The sequence below is a fragment of the Ammospiza caudacuta genome, chromosome 3 (genome assembly GCF_027887145.1).
Source record: "Ammospiza caudacuta isolate bAmmCau1 chromosome 3, bAmmCau1.pri, whole genome shotgun sequence".
Taxonomy (NCBI): domain Eukaryota; kingdom Metazoa; phylum Chordata; class Aves; order Passeriformes; family Passerellidae; genus Ammospiza; species Ammospiza caudacuta.
This window is the reverse complement of record NC_080595.1, coordinates 96,641,827-96,661,058: the sequence shown is the minus strand read 5'-3', so window position 1 is coordinate 96,661,058 and position 19,232 is coordinate 96,641,827. Positions and strand designations below refer to the sequence as shown.

General features: G+C 34.4%; 1 protein-coding gene across 1 annotated transcript in view; it reads right to left on the bottom strand.

Annotated features, from left to right (window-relative positions):
- The window catches only part of PHIP (pleckstrin homology domain interacting protein), a 97,335-nt gene that overhangs the window by 7,331 nt on the left and 70,772 nt on the right, over window positions 1-19,232 (bottom strand). Inside the window, exons 21-35 of the mRNA XM_058800733.1 lie at window positions 18,234-18,341; window positions 17,659-17,783; window positions 17,377-17,459; window positions 14,133-14,244; window positions 13,856-13,917; window positions 12,178-12,333; window positions 10,383-10,503; window positions 8,637-8,762; window positions 6,568-6,640; window positions 6,115-6,165; window positions 5,659-5,808; window positions 4,035-4,187; window positions 1,842-2,005; window positions 1,086-1,366; window positions 607-768 (exon numbers count right to left, since the gene is read on the bottom strand). Of these exons, the coding sequence (XP_058656716.1) occupies window positions 607-768; window positions 1,086-1,366; window positions 1,842-2,005; window positions 4,035-4,187; window positions 5,659-5,808; window positions 6,115-6,165; window positions 6,568-6,640; window positions 8,637-8,762; window positions 10,383-10,503; window positions 12,178-12,333; window positions 13,856-13,917; window positions 14,133-14,244; window positions 17,377-17,459; window positions 17,659-17,783; window positions 18,234-18,341 (1,927 nt within the window). The remainder of the gene's footprint in view (window positions 1-606; window positions 769-1,085; window positions 1,367-1,841; window positions 2,006-4,034; window positions 4,188-5,658; window positions 5,809-6,114; window positions 6,166-6,567; window positions 6,641-8,636; window positions 8,763-10,382; window positions 10,504-12,177; window positions 12,334-13,855; window positions 13,918-14,132; window positions 14,245-17,376; window positions 17,460-17,658; window positions 17,784-18,233; window positions 18,342-19,232) is intronic.

Here is a 19,232-nt window from a genome sequence, read left to right as displayed (position 1 = left end):
AAAAGACCAGTCAAGCTCACTCAAGAGATTTCATGAACTAGGTCCAAGCAGGTCATTCAAATATACTAAATAGAAGCAGTAAACACTGCATAGGTTTTTTTGCTGTGCCAAAAAATGAAAGAATGAATTTACAGCTGGGGTATTCTGATCCTTATGCTTGCTGCTGCACAGAATATCATCACACTCAGTGTTACTGACCCAAATATAACCCACAGAAGTTTTATGTGATTAAACACACAGGATTTAAAGTGTGACCATGCAGAAGTCTGCTTTGGAATTTAGAAACTTTTAACATTACATTTGTAATAATTTAAATTAAGGTATTTGGAAAAGTAAATAATTCCAATTTAAACTGAGATGTTAACATTTCAAAATCATCTAAACAACAGTTATCACACCATGGAAATGGTGTTAAGAGTGGTCAAAACCATGCTAATTCATCAAGAAGGCAACTAATGGTGACTGAGTTGTTTTGTTAGATTTCCCTATTCTGCTAAATCATAATGTATTCTAATTTCCCCAAATTACCACAACGTAAGCACAACACTACAGTCACTACATCAATAACTCTGAGGGTGGGGAGGAAGTTCCAGAGAAATTTGGTACCTTGTGGATTAACAGTGGAAGATTTTACTTTGCGCTTAATTTGCTTCTCTTTCTCAGGATTTTCTTTTGTGGAGTTATTCCTAGTGTTATGACTGTAATCAGATGGGGAAGGGTTTGATAAAATATTCTGGTTCTTGGAATGTTTGGTTGAATTCTCCAGTACTAGAAGGACAAAAAGAAAAAAAATTATCAACTTAAGTAGTTTTTACTACACTCAATCCTGTTGGGCTAAAATGGAAGTCATGTTCTACTACAAAAAATTTGACTCTCAGGTCCAAAAGGGAGAAAGCTTCCTAGATAAAATGACATAGCCTAATTGTTCAATTTTCCTCTGAAGAGCTTTAAAGGCCCATCAGTTTGAAAACAGAACCAGTCTTAATGGAGAGAAATATACTAGATTTCCAAAGAGCCAGTTTTGTCTTTAAAAACATTCATGGCTTAATTAACAGAAAATCAAAACCAAAAGCACCCCAACTTGCCTGACTTTCCTGCCCCTGCAGTAGTATTAGGCTTTGTAATTAAAGGCTTTATAGTTAAAGGCTTTGCTCCTGAAGAGGTGGATGGTTGCTCTGTGACAGCCACGTCCGTTATCCCCCTGTTGCTCCGAGTGCGCACGAGGCAGGCGGCCTCAGCGGCTTTTCCGTTCATCTGAGGCGGAGCGTGTCGCGGTGCTGTCGACCGTGCAGGTGCAGAAGATGATGAAGTGGCAGAAGTTTCTGCCTTCAGCTGAGGTTTTATTAATCTCCTCTTCCTTTCAGGGCTGCAAAAGGAGTAACAATTTGTATCCTGGGTGACCATCTCGTCATTTTACAGGAATAAATAAAATTAAATGCTAGTGTCTGAGATTGTGGGAGTAAAACAATCACCTCTGCATGAAGTATGTTAAAAATATGGCATTTACTGTGGAAATTCATGTAAGTTGTGAGCTTCTGGAAAGTGAATCTTTACGATAAATACTATAGTTATATGATAAAGCATGATGCCATCACTATCCTAACGATGCTGTTTTACTGTACACATTTAGCAGTTATTTGAATTTTAAGCACTTACACTAGGATAGCTCTAAGTAAAGTTTAAAACTCTTCCACATCATAGGGACTTGCATGTCAAAGCTACCATTCTGCAATATAGGGAATAGTAAAGGAAGTATTAAGAAAAAAACACACTAAGTTTTATTGTTTAGGTATGTCAAAATTTCACAGCATTTCATGAATACTGTAAAGGAATTCATGTACCTGGATGCAACACTACTGGAAACTGAGCTGCTTCTACTTCTTTTTTTCCTTCGTTTCTTTATTGTATTTCTTTTATGAAAGCGTAGGGCAGATTTATAATCTGATAAAATAGAACTTATATGTTCTTCAAAGAAAGCAGAGAGGCGCAAGCTCATGCTGTAGATCTGAAAAGAAAAAGCCAGTAAACAAATTTGATACTTTTCCAAAGTGTCCCTTTACTTATTTATCACTAAACAATAGCTAGAAAAGTAAAAAGTTATTTATATAGAAATGTTTTAGGGAAATTTATCATCTGCCTCAATAAATATATGCTAACCCATGTGTAGATTTGCTTTAACAATTTTCATGATTTTGAAAAGTGTATCACAACTGAAGATGACACAGAAAAGGAAGAATTGGAAAAACAAGTCTTTCAATTGCCTTTCTAGACTGTATCCCTTTCTAGTTTCAACAGAAATCACAAAGAGAGATCCTTAAGGTAATTTTGCTGTATCATACCTAGGGTCAAGAAATCTTATTTTCTGCTCTATTAGCTTGTATTCTTATATCCTATATTTGAACACTCTATTCCTTTTATAGATGAATTGATACTACAAGTAAGTTGGCTGCAACAGGTACAATAAATGTATTGGAATTATGTAGGTGCACTTTTTTTTTTCTATCTCTAGACTTGGATGATTTACAGCAACTCCCAAATTCAGTTTAGATCACAAGTAATTATTTGAGCACAGCTGCTATTCTGGAAACAGAATTAGTGACCTGTACTTTGAGGAGACACAGCACCTTGAATGAAAGACAAAGACAATATTGAACTAGTGCCTACTTAATGCCACACCAAACCATCTGAGCACCAGACTCAACAGGTTTGACTGCAAATTCTGCATGTGTGACTGGTGATAGCATGCAAAGGAATGTGAGTCTGATGTGCTAAGCAAAAAACAAGCTGATGACTTTAGGTTTACTGATCAAGAAAGCATCAGTGACATCAATTTATGGTTCAAATAAGCATCAGTGACATAAAGTAAGATGCTAAAAATATAAGTGCATGACATAGTATAAACATGACATTCAACTACATATTGCATGCACTGAAAGCACATAGGTTCTAGAGTATTAAAACTCTTGACATTAGAACCTTCCACTTCCGAGTAAAACAAAAAAGACAAATTTATTACTATATCTGTCTGTTTGGATAAAACATGAAAGAAATGAAAATGTCAAAAGAATCTGTAAAACCACACAAAGCTAAAGATAATGTCAGGTATGATGAGGTCAAGGAGAGAAAGAAAAACCACAAAAGAATCCAGACTTGCCCCAAAAGCCCTGCCATTTGCTGCAACTGAACAGAGTAATTCTTTTATAGGTTATGGCAGCCTCAACAGAGAGTGGGCCTGTCTACTACTGACTGGAGAGTAATCACTAATCCTGCTAGTTACCTACTAAGAAATTTGTGCCCAAGTCTTAAAACAATGAAGTCCTAATGATTAACTTGCTATTTAGAACAGCCAAACATAAAAGCTGTTAATAATTCTGGTCTTAAAACCTAACACACATTAGTAGAAGAAAAGCTACACCGAAGCCTTGAACCCATGTAAATATGCATCCATGCTATCAGACACTGCACCTACTACTAGCAGGACATCTCAGTACAAAGAGCTTTGTAAGCTGACACTTTGTGTAAACTGTCCTGTTTCCCAGAAGTCCTAAGAGCTTCATTACAATCCTAGTGCACAGTAGTGAACAGCAGAGAATTTCAACATCCTCATCTGTCTATACCTGCATATTTCAGTTTGGGGCAACCTTCAAAGTAGAGAGGCTCCCTGGGTATTTCTTCTGAAAATCTGGTTTCTTCCCCAAAATACTGGTTAAATTTCACTATTTTACTCATAATCCTGCTTCTATAGAACTTTTTTTCCACGTGCTTTTCCATTTAGACCCACTTTCTAATATTTACTTTTGAAACACACATGCAGAATATCAGAACTTTTGATATTTAAAAAGCACACATTCCTTTCTCTTCAAATACAAAGATGTAATAGTTTCTCAGAAATATTCATATTTTAAGATCAGAAATAATGAAACTTGTTTTTTAAAAGCAATCAAATTACACTGTCTCTCTGCTTTTTCAGTCCTATATTTTTCAGAGATAAGTGTTTTTTCAAACAACAACAATGGAAAGCAATAAAATCTTACCCTTGATCTTTTACTTGGTGTATAGGCCTTGGAATTGCTGAAAATTAGTCTCACATCTTTACATAATTCCATTGGTGACTCATAGTTGCCAGCTTCCAGTGTTTCTCTAACAGTAGCAAAGTCCATAGGAGTGTCAATAATATCTCTATAATCCTGTTTGGAAATAGCAAAGCAATTTATTACAGTTTTTCTCCCAAGCCTGAATATATAATTTTCATTAGGATGAGTTTGATAAACCTGTTTAAGTAAAATGTTCTCTTGAAATAGGTATGGAAGACTGCTGAAGATATTTTCCCCCTTTCCACTAATATACAACATAACTTCCTTGCAGACATACTCAGCAGGGTCAAGGTTAGAAGTTAACTGATAGATGATTTAATTAATTTTATAAACCTATTTACTGAAACGCAGAGCTCAGAATTTGGTGTCCTAAGGGTTGCATTACTGACACACTGACATGAAGATAACAGTGATATGAAAGTGTAGACTACAAGCCTTCTGGGCAGCTTAGCAGCTCAAATTTAGGACTAAGACTAATACTGTTCTCACATATTAGCTTTAAAATGTGAAGTTTGAATACTTGAGCCTGATCAGAGGCTTATCACATCCTTTCTGAAACCTGAGCAGTTTCCTAAATGGAGGTCCAAAAATTTATGAATGTAATGAAGTATCAAAAACTCCACAGGCTTAGGTAGGACCCAAGTCAAGCCAATGCCAGAAATTTTTTTCCCAGACAATGGAAGAAACAGAGACATGTTCATACAAAGAAAAGCTTAAATAGCAAATTTAACTAAAAAGTTTTAGTTAATCCATCAGAGCAAACAGAAGCTACAGGAGTGCCTCTGCATGTTAAACAGGCTTGTGACACCAGGGACCAGTGTGTTTCATGCCTAAGCCTAGCAGAGTGCTCTCTATCAGCTCATTTGAGGATCTCAGATATATAGGGCTACTTGCAGTTGGCCACAGCATAAAGTTTAGGTTACATAAAAACTAATGGTACCCAGCGGCTGCAGAAGTGCCAAGATGGATCTACTAGTGATGTCTGAAAAAGAAGCATTTCTTTTCTCTAATTGAGACAGTTAATTTTGCCCAAGTTAATCACTCTGGAATAATATTTTACAGAATTTAAGATACAGTAGAAGGAAAGCAAGCAAAATATTTGCTTTATTACTCCAAGTTTTCATATAATCTTACTTTTAGTTTTTATACTCTGAAATGAAACCAATGATCCTTGACAACACATCACATGCAGCAACAAATATAGGCATTTCATATATATGACCATTTTTCAGTCAGGAAAGGAAAGACATCTTAATTGCAAAAGCTGTAATTTACTTTAAAAGCTGTAATCTACTTAATAACATAAGCATCCCTGAATATAAAATATTTTCCAACAAAAGTATCTGAGAGAGCAGAGAAGTATTATTTGTTTAGAAATTAGTTGAAAAAAAAAGTAAACATTATTAAATAAGTGACAATGAAGTGCTGAAAAGAATTCTGTCACTACAGCTGCCTGAAGTTTCAATTGAAAGAACTAAAGAAATTATCAAAGTTAAAAAAAAACAAACCAATCCACCACTTACCAACCAGATTATAACCAGTCATCTTGTTCTAAAATACTCACTGGATACTCAAGAAGATCCACTGGTTGTCGAAATGGTTCAGAGTCCTCACACTGAAAAATGAGATTCAGCAGCTCCTGGCATTGCTTCTTCCATGACTGAATGTCATATGACTGAGCCCTGTTACGCAGCCGCCGCTTTGGCTGATGGTCCTGAAATGACAATATTGCCTGGTGTACATTAAATAAACTAGCTGCTTTCACAAAATCTAATGGGACAGTTACCCCCACAGGATATAAATGAATTCACAACATGCAGCAGCAGAGACAGAAATAGTTTTACATTGAACAGTTCAGTAGAACAACATATCACAAAGTTCAAAACTTTCAAAATGCTGACATTACACAATACTAGAAATAGGCAGTTTTACATTCCATTATTTACAAATACAATATAAACAAGGCAATTTCAGCAATGTAGCACTAAAAATATAAATTAAAAATTTTAAAATAATTTACCTTTCTTTTTCTAGTGGAAGTCCCCGGCACATTTGTGTCTTTCTCTTCTTCCTTTGAGCAAGATAATGAGTAGCATAAAAAGGTTAAAAAATATAAGCATATATGAGTAGGTGAGTTCTTTTATATTCTAAACTTATAATTTGAGTCTTTACAGTCCTACCTACAGTCCTACATCCTTCTGAGAAGCATTTCATATGGCAGTCAATTTTGAGAACCTCTCAGAAACCTAAGCAGCATCCTCCAGCAAACTATTAAAGCTCTCTGCACTAAAGGAAGAGAGGAGGCTGGATTTTCACCCAGTTTCCCAGCTGACAAGAAGAAATGTTGTACTGACAGAAAAGTACACTCCACTTCCCAGCAGTGAGTGAAAGCAGTACTTTGGTCAGTACAGGACAGACAGCAGTCTGGTTTCCCCAGTGTATCAATGCCAATGCCCAAGACACAACCACTTACCTCATCAGAGTCAGACAACACTTTCTTCTTCATTGCGTTGTATAATGGAATTATGTCATAGCAGCTCTGGTCTCTGTAGAAAGAAACAGAAGCTAACATTTATTTTCTATCACCTGTGGAAACAACTGTAATTTGCTTAGGAAAGGCAAAATATTTATGAAGCCATCTCCAAATAAATTGAGAATGTGTTTAGTGCTATATGAATACTAAGAGAATTGAAATAATAAGTCAAGCTAACCATCTGCTCAAAAAGTTGTAAAATATAGATCACTTAACAGTGTGAATGTTTTAAAATTAAAAATCATAATCCTTTACCATGCATTTGCCAGCATCAGAAAAATCTAATCCTGTACTATATAAAAGGTTTGAGGCTTGCAGTTTTTTAAGAAGCATTACAGTAAATTTATCGTACAAAAGTGCAATTTCATAATTTAATTTAGCACTCACAATCTATGACATTTGAAATGCACGTATGGAAGGACCAACACTGTTATTGTGTAAACCTGCATAATGAAATCAGCAAAACACGCTGATTCTCAATTCTTGATTAACATGTAAAGCTCCTTAGAAAGGAAAGCTCAAAGGTGTTCTATTATGTAGCAATACAAACCACTGGGAAGAAAAGTGGTTTTTAACACTTTTACCACTTGTAACTGCAAACACTCAGCAACTCCACACAGAATCAGAATCCCTAATACAGGCTACTACCATTACCACTAGAACAGCTGTGTGTGAGAAAAGGTAAAAAAGATAAACTAACTGCAACATCCACCACCCATCTTCAGCTCTTTAAGATACTTGGGTGATGTAAGAAACTAAGACATATATTCTCAGAGGCATCGAGATATTTCATTCTCATTAGAACCATGGGCTTTGCTTTCCACTGTCTAGGCCTTCTACCTTACAGTTACAACCATAAAGCCTGGGCTTTACATGAATTGCTAGTTCACTTAAATTAGTGTATTAATAGAGTCAAGCTATAGCCCCTTATTAAATAAGAATATCCAAGAATATCCACTAATTTAACTAAGCCAATTAAAAACATACACTTTGAAAAACTCTGAGCTACATACACTTTGAAAAACCCTGAGCTGCTTAATTAATCAGAAAAAAAACATGTAGGACAAAGATGTTAAAAAATAAAATTAGTAACAGAAAAGCCCTTTAGATATGCATCTGTTCCTAATGGTATATACTTCACTAAAACTTTTAATGTCTAAAGCAGTTAAGTGCTTTACATTCTCCAGCAAATATTAGAAATCACAGGCACTAGAGAAATTGAAGATTTATTTATGGACTCAAAGTCCTACATTTCCAAATACTAAACAGAGTTCCAATGTTTTTTAAGAACACACAAAATAAAAAAGAACTATATTCAATTTAACACTGACAAATGAAATTACTAAAAATGTCATAATTTTTGTTAAACTAATTAAGTATCTTGCTGTGTCTGCAAGGTGGAAATGGCAGCGCCCACTGTGTACGAGCAAACCAAGGCTGTGGGCACAGTAACTTCTTACAAACTTCAGCTCTGTAGATGTGTCAACTGAATGAAAAATCTTAAATATTTGTCATTGAGTTTGTTTATAGATAATAATATAATGTTTGAAAGACAGCTATAACTTCAGTTGACTACAAAGCCTTTAATTTTTACTTTGCATACATATAAAACATCATTTTCAAACCTATTATAAATTGTAGTCTAGATTTCAGATTTATGCTAACATAGCCAGTATTCAACCTCAAAATTAGAACTCCTAACTTACCAATGAATATATCTGTATCTCCATGAAGATCTGTAACTCCATGAACTCAAACCCATTTTTATCATTTAGGAGAAAGTCTCTCAAAATAAAATGCCATGCCAATCTATGCCTTTCAATGTATTACAAAACTTGTTTTGCAAACTTATGAATTCTTTGTCAACATAAGCTCTATTCTTTTCTGCCTCAACAGCAGACAACAGGTTTATTTAAAGTGCAGAACTATCTTACTTTAAAATTCCGATCTAAAAAGGCTCTTGCCTTGATAAGAGATAGGAATAACAACAGACCTACTAAGCAACTCACTTTATGAAGTGTAGCAGAAGATCTGTGACAAATTTGGCAGATTTGACAATAGGGCTTCCAGGTTCGTTAAATGTGCGAGTATTGTGTTCAATGTACCGCACTTCCCACATTAACGAAGAAAGGCGCCTGTATCAAAACAGTTACAGGAAAGAAAAGGAAAAAGAAATAAGGGCAACTTCTAGCAATAAATATGAACAGGGGAAAAGACCTTACAGCCCTCTTCTCATTCACCATTGTTTTCCCTTACATCAGAAAATGTGCACATCGGATATGCTGCCCTGAGTGACCAGCAGCAGGCAGCTTCCTCTGGCTTCCCATTCTTATGTTATATTCTGTGGTAATCTCTACAAATGGCTTTAAGAACATATATTCACTTCAGCTTTTATTTTTCCTTTATGATATATATAACCCATCCTACATAGCCTGTGAACTCAGTTAAGGATTAACAAAATAGTAATAAAAATGTTTTACAGTGTACCTTTTTCTGACAGACAACAATCAGATTTCCCCTGATTTAATAACCTAACTATAGAATAGTCACATTATAAAATATTATGTTATTCTGCACAAAAGCAGAATAACTGAAAAAATAGATCCAAATATAAAAAAAAGTTAAAATAAGAAGATAGTAATGACTGATGGCATAAAAGTTACAGTTTTAAGGTAAACCTCATGAAAAACCACCAAAAATCAAAAGTGATCTGAACAATCCACTAAATATAAATATAAATTACTGCAAAGTGCAACAATATGGTTGCTTATTACCTAACTAGGCCTCAGCAATATTACAAACTAAAAAAGCCCATTTATTTAAGGTGTGTTGATTACCAAAAATAACTGCTTTCTCTTTTGACAATAGAAACAAAATCCAGCAAAAAGTTCTCTCTATCTGACAGCAAAGCAGTGCATTATAGAAGAGAAAGTTGAATTACCTCCTATGACACAATAAACACGGAATTCAATATTGCAATAGAATGATATAAACCAGAGGTGCTATTTTGAAAATGAAAAAGCAAATTTAGTTTAGAATTCAATCTTCATTTAGCATGTTAAAAGCATTAAAAATTAATTTTGAAATTTGGCCCGAAACAAAATCTATCCACATTTATTCAAAATAAACTAAAGCGACACTGATTTTAAAAAGAGAACAAAAACTCAAGGAAACTGAAGTAATTTAGAGAACTATATTCCTATATAGATATTTACTAAAAAAAAAGAAACCCACAGCAATTGAAATCACAGTTTAAGAAAATATCAAAACAGTATCAAAAAGTAGAAACTTTTTTGTTGCTGTACAACAACTCAGAAGTTCAACACCAATAATTCAAGAAGTCAGATTCTGTGTAGCTATAAAAATATTTTTTAAAGCACATCAGGACAAAAAAACCACTTGAGATATTTCTAACATCTCTCTTATTAAATTTTGAAAGTACTTAAAAAAATTATTAAGTGGAAATTTTATCCTTTGGACTAAAAGTTACTTTACTAACCCTGTAAATTTGAATCTCACATGGAACAAGTCATTTACATAATCAGGAATTTGAATGCCATGTCATTCTAAAATACATTTTGGAGGTGTTCAATCCTTTGTTGAGTTTTAGGAAATGGAAACTAAGATCAAGAATAGAAGATGAAAGGAAATAAAAGCACACACCCGTGCCCACCTCCTAGTTTGTATGACAAGACAGAAAGCTAACAAAAATAAAGCTGCTGGTAGATCACAGCAGAACTGAGAAATGGTCTCACCTGTAAAATCTGCTTTCCAGTCTTTGTTTAATGGTACTGAGGTCTGTGGGATATGCCACAACAGTGCAATACATTGGGTAAGCCTGAAGATCCACTGGTGCCACAAATGGAGAAGCAATATCTAGATGAAAAAAAAAACAAGCAAACCACAAAACCCTCAGTGTTATATACCACAAAGTTCCATAGCAGTTTTGAGATTCACCCCCCTGTAACATAAGCTATTTCTTCCTGTTTGAAATGCACAGCAGTTTCCCAAAAATAACAGTAACTAAATATTCCAAATGATTACTGATATCCTATTTAGAGTGTTTGCTGAGGTTCTGTTGTACATCCCATTGCTGCAGTGACTGGGTGCCCGTTATGTTATGCATGAAGCACCACACTCCCCAAAGGCATAGCCAAGTGCATATTTGAAATATATGCATTTGAAAAGTATAAAAATTATACGCAGATGAAGGCATGCAATTCAGTATCATTATTTACAGCACAGGCTCATTTCATTTCACTTTATATTGCCACTCTCACATCTTTAAACAAAGCGATACATTAAATTCCTGCCATAAAAGCTACAGTGCTATTTCAGCCTCTGTAAGATGTGGGTAAAATCCATGCTCAAAGTAAACAGAAACACTCATTCCTGTCCCTACCTTAAAGCAGGGAAGCCTTCCAAAATCTATCCAATATAGTGCTAGAGGACTGCTGAGCAATTTAATCTGTGCACCTGAACAACCTTGCTTTTTCCCTCCTGTACTTAAAATCATCATGAGGGCTTAGACACATCATTCTAACATCTTGTATCTCAAGGAAAAAATACTGCAATAAAAAACCATAAAATCATCTTTAAAAGTGTCAAAAGTCTTTAAAAACAGAAAATGTGCTGCTGCTAAAAAGACTGCTCTTCTTCTTAAAGCTGTTTACTTACTCTTTTGAATGTCCTAGCAACTGCTACTTTGTACCAATATGCACCACACCTGCTGCAGCTGAATCCCAAACTGAGTGCTCTACCATACACCACAATGCAATATATAAAATGATTACTCTTAGATGGCACAGCAAAAACAACTCAAATTTCATCTCCTCAGTGTTTTAGGGTTTTTTAACAGAAATCTCTAATTTGTCCTACTACACTATACAGATAACCCTTTTGTTTAGGAAGCAAAGGGAGGCTTCTTATGCAGTATATCATCAAAGAAACCATATGGAATATACAGGTAATCAGAATTATTTCAAGAGTTGAGAGGTTTTTGGCTTTTTTTGAAACATAAATTGTTCCACAACTAAATAGCAAGTAGTTTTCCTAAGGTAAATCAATTACTTTGCCCTCAACATTTTATGTAATTAAAGAAATGTGGGGAAGAAATCAGGAATTAGCAAAGGAAAAATCCACACATTATCCATTCATTATCTAAGTAAATCTATGCTTTTTTCCTCCTCCCCCATATGTCCATAATGTAGTTAATATTCACTTAATCATAAAGGTTTTAATTTTAACCCCATCAGGAGATTCTGGTAGCTAAAGTTAAAAAATCAAGTAACTTGCTTTTAACATATAAAACCCAAACCCCTAGCATATGTAAAATTCTCTACCAAAAAACAACAGTTACCTTGGGAAACAAAAAAAAAAAAAAAAAAGTAGGTTTCATAAGTACTCACTATTAAAAAAAACTTCAAAAATGTTCAATGAGAAAGTTTTGTTGTGTTTTTTATCACATTCATTTTGGTAATTTCAGAAGTGCTCATGATCATAGTCTGAAAAACATCAACTACAAACATACACATAGAATTCAGAATTTACCTAGAGTCATAAGCTGGTTTATCCCTGCAATAATTCTGTCACACTCCTCATCTCGGGCCCTGGAACCCCACTCTCCATCCAAAGGTTTGTAGAGCAGTGTTCTGCGTTCATCGTCAGTCAAAGGAACACTGGTTCCCAGTTCTTCTGGAAATACAGCTGGAATGAAATACGAAAGTTAAATCAAACATCGATGTTTGTATCTTGTGTAATACATATACTTGTAAATCAAAGATATCATGAAATCATTTTTATAAATACATAGCCCTTGATTTGCTCAAAGACATTTTGGATGTATCCAGTATCCTTTCTGTATATTATGCTGTGTTACATTTAAATCCTTGCAATGCAGTTTGGTGTAGAGATCCTCCCTGAAGATTCATCTTCTTCCAAATACTAATTGTAAAATTTATTTTAGAACCAAGTCAGACACTCATTTATCACAGTTAAAACTTGTGTTTTGGTTTTGGAGTTATTCTGTGTTTAAAAGCCAGTATTTTTGGTAATAAGTTCTTTTGGTAAGGAATGGTGGATGATTTCCAGATAGTTTAAGATAACTTTGACATTGCTGCTAAAATATTCTCCAGGTAGTAGTTCTACATTGCCACAGTTTTGAGGTCAAATGCTAAAATGACTGCTCCTGAGTATGCAAATTAATAGTCTCATCACCTTAGCATCCTTGAGGACCTACCAGTTTTGACAATTTATACTGTAACAGCAGATATTTAAAGTATGATGTTAAGCAGTCCTCTTAATTTTTAACAAAAGTTGATTTTGTGAATATAGCAAAAAAATCAGATTCAGGTTTAGTTATCTTAATCAATATTTTCTGAAAATTATTTTTCCTTTCTTAAAACAACAGGAATTGGCCTCGACTAAAAAGTAAACAGGGGCACTCTATTTTAATTATTTATTTTAATCATGTTATCACTCTAACACCTGTCTTTTACTTATGATAAAGAGGTACCCATTAAAAGAAGGACTGAACCAAAATAAAAAGTTGAAATGAACACAATTACAATTAAAATAAATAAGAATTATTTATGCTTACTTTCGAGAGACAATATAATCAAATGTTTCATGGAAAACACAAGGAAAAAATGCTGATTCTACTTTGCTTTTTAACAAGAGTACTATGAAGTCTTAGAAAAACCCAAGCAACCAACCAACAAGCTGTGAACATGTGAATAGTGCCCATGCCATGCTGTCCACCCTGCAACCTGAGTATCTGCTACATGTGCTGGGCCAGAGGGAGAGGAAAATGCTGCTATTACCAAACTCTCTCACAGGCACAGGTTGCATCTGCAATGCACTGAATGTCTGCAGAAATGCTGGCATATCTTAAAGCAGCAGTTTCCTCAAGCTGACCTTGGGCATAGGTTTATCTTCATAATTGTACAAAGAGTTAAGTTTAACTGCACATTATCTATAGCAATTTTTGTATTATTTCTATTTTCAACATCACTCAGTTTATCTAGCATGGCTGGTTTTTCCCATTTCTTTTATCTTGATTCCCTTTAAGGTTATTAATTGATTTAAAGATATTCTTTAAATACAACTGCTTTGTGGGCCTTCTTCCCCCTCCCCCCAAAAAACAGGATTGTTTATATAAAACCATATAACATATTTTTTCTTCTTAAAATACACTTGTAAAGCAAATTATATTAATAAGGTAACATACCATTACTTGGTATCAGCTCCATGTCCCAAGGGCTCATCTTCTCAGTATCACCATTGTCCCAGCTTAAAAAAAAACACACTTAAATTATCCACTAATATTGCTTCAACAATGTAATTATTTAATGTTTGTAACAAAACTGTAATTTATACACTACAGAATATTATAATAAACTGGTACAGTGAAATGCATGACAATTTAATGAAAGTAAGTTTCTCAGTCAGTACTTCAAATGAAGGAACTAACTAACATAAAAAAGATTGAAGATAAATTTGCTAACCAGACATTGTAGCACTGAAATAAGCTATCAGGATAATCAGGCTGAAGAGGTTCCTGGCTTTCAATTGTTCCAAACCACCAAGCATCATCTATCACTGACCTGAAACGATCACCTAGGTAAGAAAAAAAAAAAATTTCATCAATATAAGGCATGTACCCTCCCAGAAAAGCAGGTGTAGATATATCTGGCTTGATCCTGAATACAGAAATCCTCTGAACATTTACAGCCTCAGCAGGCAAGCATGAGTAAATGCTCAGTTAAAAACTAACAAAACTATTACATTCTTTTTGAAGATTGTTTTTTAACCAAAATGAAAGTTAATATGGCATTTTAGAAAAATAATGATTTGCAAATCTACCTACATATTCTTTACTTATGAATTTATTTCTCAATTTCATATAAAAGGTAAGACATTTCAATGCTATAAGACTCCTTTAAATCTCAAATCTACTTGCATTAAATGCTACATGCTACCTTAAAATAACTGAGCACTGTGACACTTCTGTATGGGGAATATTTTACAAGCTGCTGAGCTCATCCTCCTGCGTTTCTGAAGTGCTTTTTCAGCAATGCAAATGTAACTCAAGAGGTTCATTCTCTTTACTGTGCAGGCAATCTGACTGATAATAGAATAAAATTTATTAAAGCTTGCTCAAAAGGTTAGCAAAGTAATTTACTGTGACTTGCAATGGCTTCACTACCACAAAACATTCATGCAGCTGAGAAAAAAAGCCAGAAGCATTATTAAAAAAAATTACACATGAGAATGCATGTATTACACACCATCACAAATGCTAACATTTTCTATAACACATGCCACAAAATTAAGAAACAATTATAGTGTAGTATTCTGTTCAATATAAGAAAAAATGTAATTTAAGCTTGAGATTCCAAGAACTACACATTTTTATGTGGGATTTGAATATATACACACTCTCAGCTGCTTCAGTATTTGTTCCATTTCAATACATCCACCCTCTGCCCAAATGCTTGCTGAAGTTGTCTGAAATAATAGGAAGTAAATCTATTCTCAAAAATGGTCTGCTTTCTTTACTGCATTTAAAAAAAAATTGAATTTAATGGATCACTAGTAATTCGGGACAATTATAAAGCTTCTATCAATAATCATAATTGTGCTGAATAGAACCAAGTAAACCAGAAATACGTGAAATGCAAGATCAAAAATTAAAATAAGGGCTGATGTTTTATTTTGAAAGAATAATTTATTTTCTGAAGAGCTATAGAATTACAGTTTTCCAATATAGCCTTCCCTAGAGATCAGTTTTACAAAGAAACATCCATAGGTACAACTAGGAGAGGCTTCACTGAGCTGAACATAAAGCAGATCAAAACCACTTAAAGAGGCATATACTGGCAGCTGCTTCTAAGTTCTCAAGAGCCACAGCATTCCTACAGACAGAATGCTAAAGCAGAAAACAACATGAGTGAAAGAACCATCTCCCGAATCTCTGCTTTCCCCATGTTCTCTGTGCTACCCCATCTATGCAGGAAGCAGTCAAAAATCCTTTAGAAGAAGGTGGCTCTAGTGCAGTTTTCCAGAACTGAATATCCCTGCATAATGCTCACTTGAGGATAACAAAAAATGTATGTGCAACTCACAGTGGCTGCTATGTAAGAGACAGGCAAGCACACCTGTCTAAGACATGCAGCATGAAGATGCAGGAGTGCTACTGGGATAGCTTTTAGCCCAAGTATTAAACTCTTTAATACTTGGGCTAAACTGATAGAAGTTTAAATATATCTTAGTATAGTTAAACTTGAAGGTTAACTACAGTAAGATAAAGATATGCAGTAAATAAAATCTGAATGCAATAAGAACCTGTAATTTTAAATGTTATGTTCATTCCTTCTAAACGGATTCATACAATTATATAAATTTAATATTAAAAGATATAATAGATACACAGATATTCTTCCCTGAAACAAACCCAAGACAACAACAAAAATTTACATTATTTGCATTAGAAGCTTGATAAAAGGTCCTGGTACTTCCAATACTTTCTGTGTAGCTTGGATTTACTCCAGACTGGAAATTTCTTGAAATATAGCATCAGCTCAGGAAGCCTGGCTAGGCTGTTCACAAACAAGCTGTGGCAATCATTCTGCTGCTGCTGCAATGATTTTGTGCCAAAACATGGCATGGCAGAGGAGGACAAGACCGCAGATCCATAGCCATAAGGAAAGAGCAAAGCTTAGTGACCTATTAGTAGATCTTCATCAACCTTGTCACTTATGAGAGCTTTAAACTGAAATGATCTTGGAGAGGAAATCAAGGTTTACATTTCTTACTGGATCACAAGTCTAGGGTCTTTACCAAATTCCCTGTAGGACTGAAGATGAGCTGTCTTTCAGACAACATACTGCAAAGTATGAGATGATATGGAACTTATTCCTATGGCATCATGTAATTTATACATGTAAAGTAGCCATCCTAAGGATACTGCACAGGCATACAACCTAAGGATATCAAAGGACAGGAGATTAATTCATTCCACAGCTGAAAGATGATCTTTGTCATCATATGGAAAAGATGACTTGGAAATAGATCTGACTGGAGGACCTACCAGATATGGGCATTGTTCCAATATCCAGTACTCTGAAATAACTGGGCACAGGCAAAGTAAAAAGAATCCAAGTCATTCCCTCATCACTTGGCAGCAAATTATAACTATATACACTTCAGTGAAGCTAAACCATAGGGTTTAGAAAAGAACTCAAAAAGGATAAGAAGATGGAAAGAGCATTCTTTTTGTACAACCTAGACATCAATTTGCAATTTTTGAAAAAGTATTCCCATGTTTTCAGTAGAAATTTCAGAAATTGATAAACAATCATCCTAGTAGCAATGCAGTTGTAGGAGGGCCTTCAATAAAAAAAAAAAAAGAGATACAAACAATATATAGGCTACAAGAAGTTTTCAGCTAGCAACAAACACCACATTCCTAAAACCTATCCCTAACTATTCCCTCTACAAATATACAACTGACATTTTCTTTGCACTTTCTTTTAAAGATCACCTGCAATATTTAGCTTGCTTGCTGCCACTTTGGTCAAGGACTATGTAGAACTCTCCAGCTAACTATGGGCAGAGTTCACTCTCTGACTTCAGTATAGCATTAGGATTTCTTTACCATAATCTACTATTAAGAAAGCTATCATGAAAATAGGTAGACACTTAGAAAAACAAACAAAACCACAGCACACAACTTTCCCCACAACTCACCTATATTCCATCGCCTATGCTTTGCATCATCAAATTGTTGCCTCAAAACTAGGAAATCTATGACATCTGGCATATCATGGTACCTAATTACAACAGAACACACAACTATTAAGCAATAAACCAGCAAAAGCATAAACCACAGAAAAAAATTAACACTTCAAAATCAACACTTGAAAAGCACAAGGCAATATTTATGTAATCATTCCACTTTCAACCTCAACACCCCCTGGCCATCCCCATCCAAGAAAACCCCCAATTTGCATACAGTATTGCTTTCCTTACTTCATGGTGAAGGCTCCTCCAGTCAGTTTACCCGTATCAGGGTCAAGAAAAGCTAGTTTAAGACAGCAGAGAGTAGGCAATCCCACTTCATACTTAATCCCAACTATTTTCATCAGCTCTTGCTCCTAGAATAAATAAAATACTATGTACCATCACTGAAGTTAATTGAAATAGCTTTCTGAAACATGAAAACATGGGTATATTGAATGTACTATATTTCTGCCAGATCGTGTAAAAATCAAGAATCTGAAATTTAGTCTTTCACAACGAGCTATCATTTCACAATGAAATATGTTTGAAAAATATTTTGCTATGAAGTATAAGCATCTTATCTGCTCAAGCTGATACAAAAAGTATTAAAGTTTAACGTCTGATTTCATTTGACTATAAGTCAAATTTTTCCCCTTATCTTACAATATTAAGAGCACTAGATTTACTTGTATCAGGGACTTACTTCCAGTTAGGTTTGTTTGTTTATTTGTGGTTTTTGTTGGTTTTTTGGGTTTGTTTGTTTGGGGGGTTGTTTGGGTTTTTTTAATATTAAGTTAGAAACAAAAAAGAAAAAGAAGCCATACCCGCAATTCCATTTTATGCCACGGTTGTTTCTTGGGATTAATATTATAAATTTTATTCTTCTTGGCCATTACAACATATGCTTCATGACCTTGTCGGAAATAGTAAACCTAAAAGTGAAATGTGACAGTTATCCTACAAAGACTCTGTGGAGCTGAAATGCTAAAAAGTCACTGTCGTACAATGTGTGCACTTTCTATTTCATCAACTTTTCAGTCTGTTTTCCTGCCAAAGTCAGGAGTTCTCAAAATTTAAGTGGAGGAAAATAAAAAAATAATTATTATATAAAATTATAGAAACATTTACAAAAAAAAAAAAAAGCAGAAAACACTTAGAACATTATTTTCTGTATGGACAAAATACCCTAAATTACACATGAGTGAGGCCAACAAAATCACTAACAAAACCATCCATTTATCATTGCACCACAGAGCAATTAAATGACAGCAACAACTAATCTATCTGTTACACATCACTGTAGGACAGCCCAAAGTCAACTATCAAGTATCACTAAACTCACTATCTAGCCTATCTTTTTTGAACAAGAAATATATTCTAGAAAAAAAGGTCTGTTATTGTTCTGGTAAGATTTTGGTGTTTGCTTCCATATCACTCAAAAAGTAGTCTAACAAATGCTTGAACAAACAAAAATAGACATTTCCAATGCTTATTAATTTTTTTAATCCTTCTAGTAAATATTTCCATGGTTCAGACACATCCAGTCTAATCCAGTTCTGCTTTGATCTTGTTGCATATATCATACCACATGGATGAATGCTTTTATAATAAGCCATCACTGTAATGAGTAAGTAAGCTGAAACCCATTAACATGCATTCAAGGAATGCATTTGAAATCCGAAACAGAGGTTCCCCAAACTAATAAGAACAAAGATCTGATAAATGGCTGTATTCTTGGTGCAATTTATGCCAAATAAAAGATCCTCTTTAAGTGTCCCAACATGGAATTTCCATCTAATTGCACAAAGGAAAGATAGCTTTAA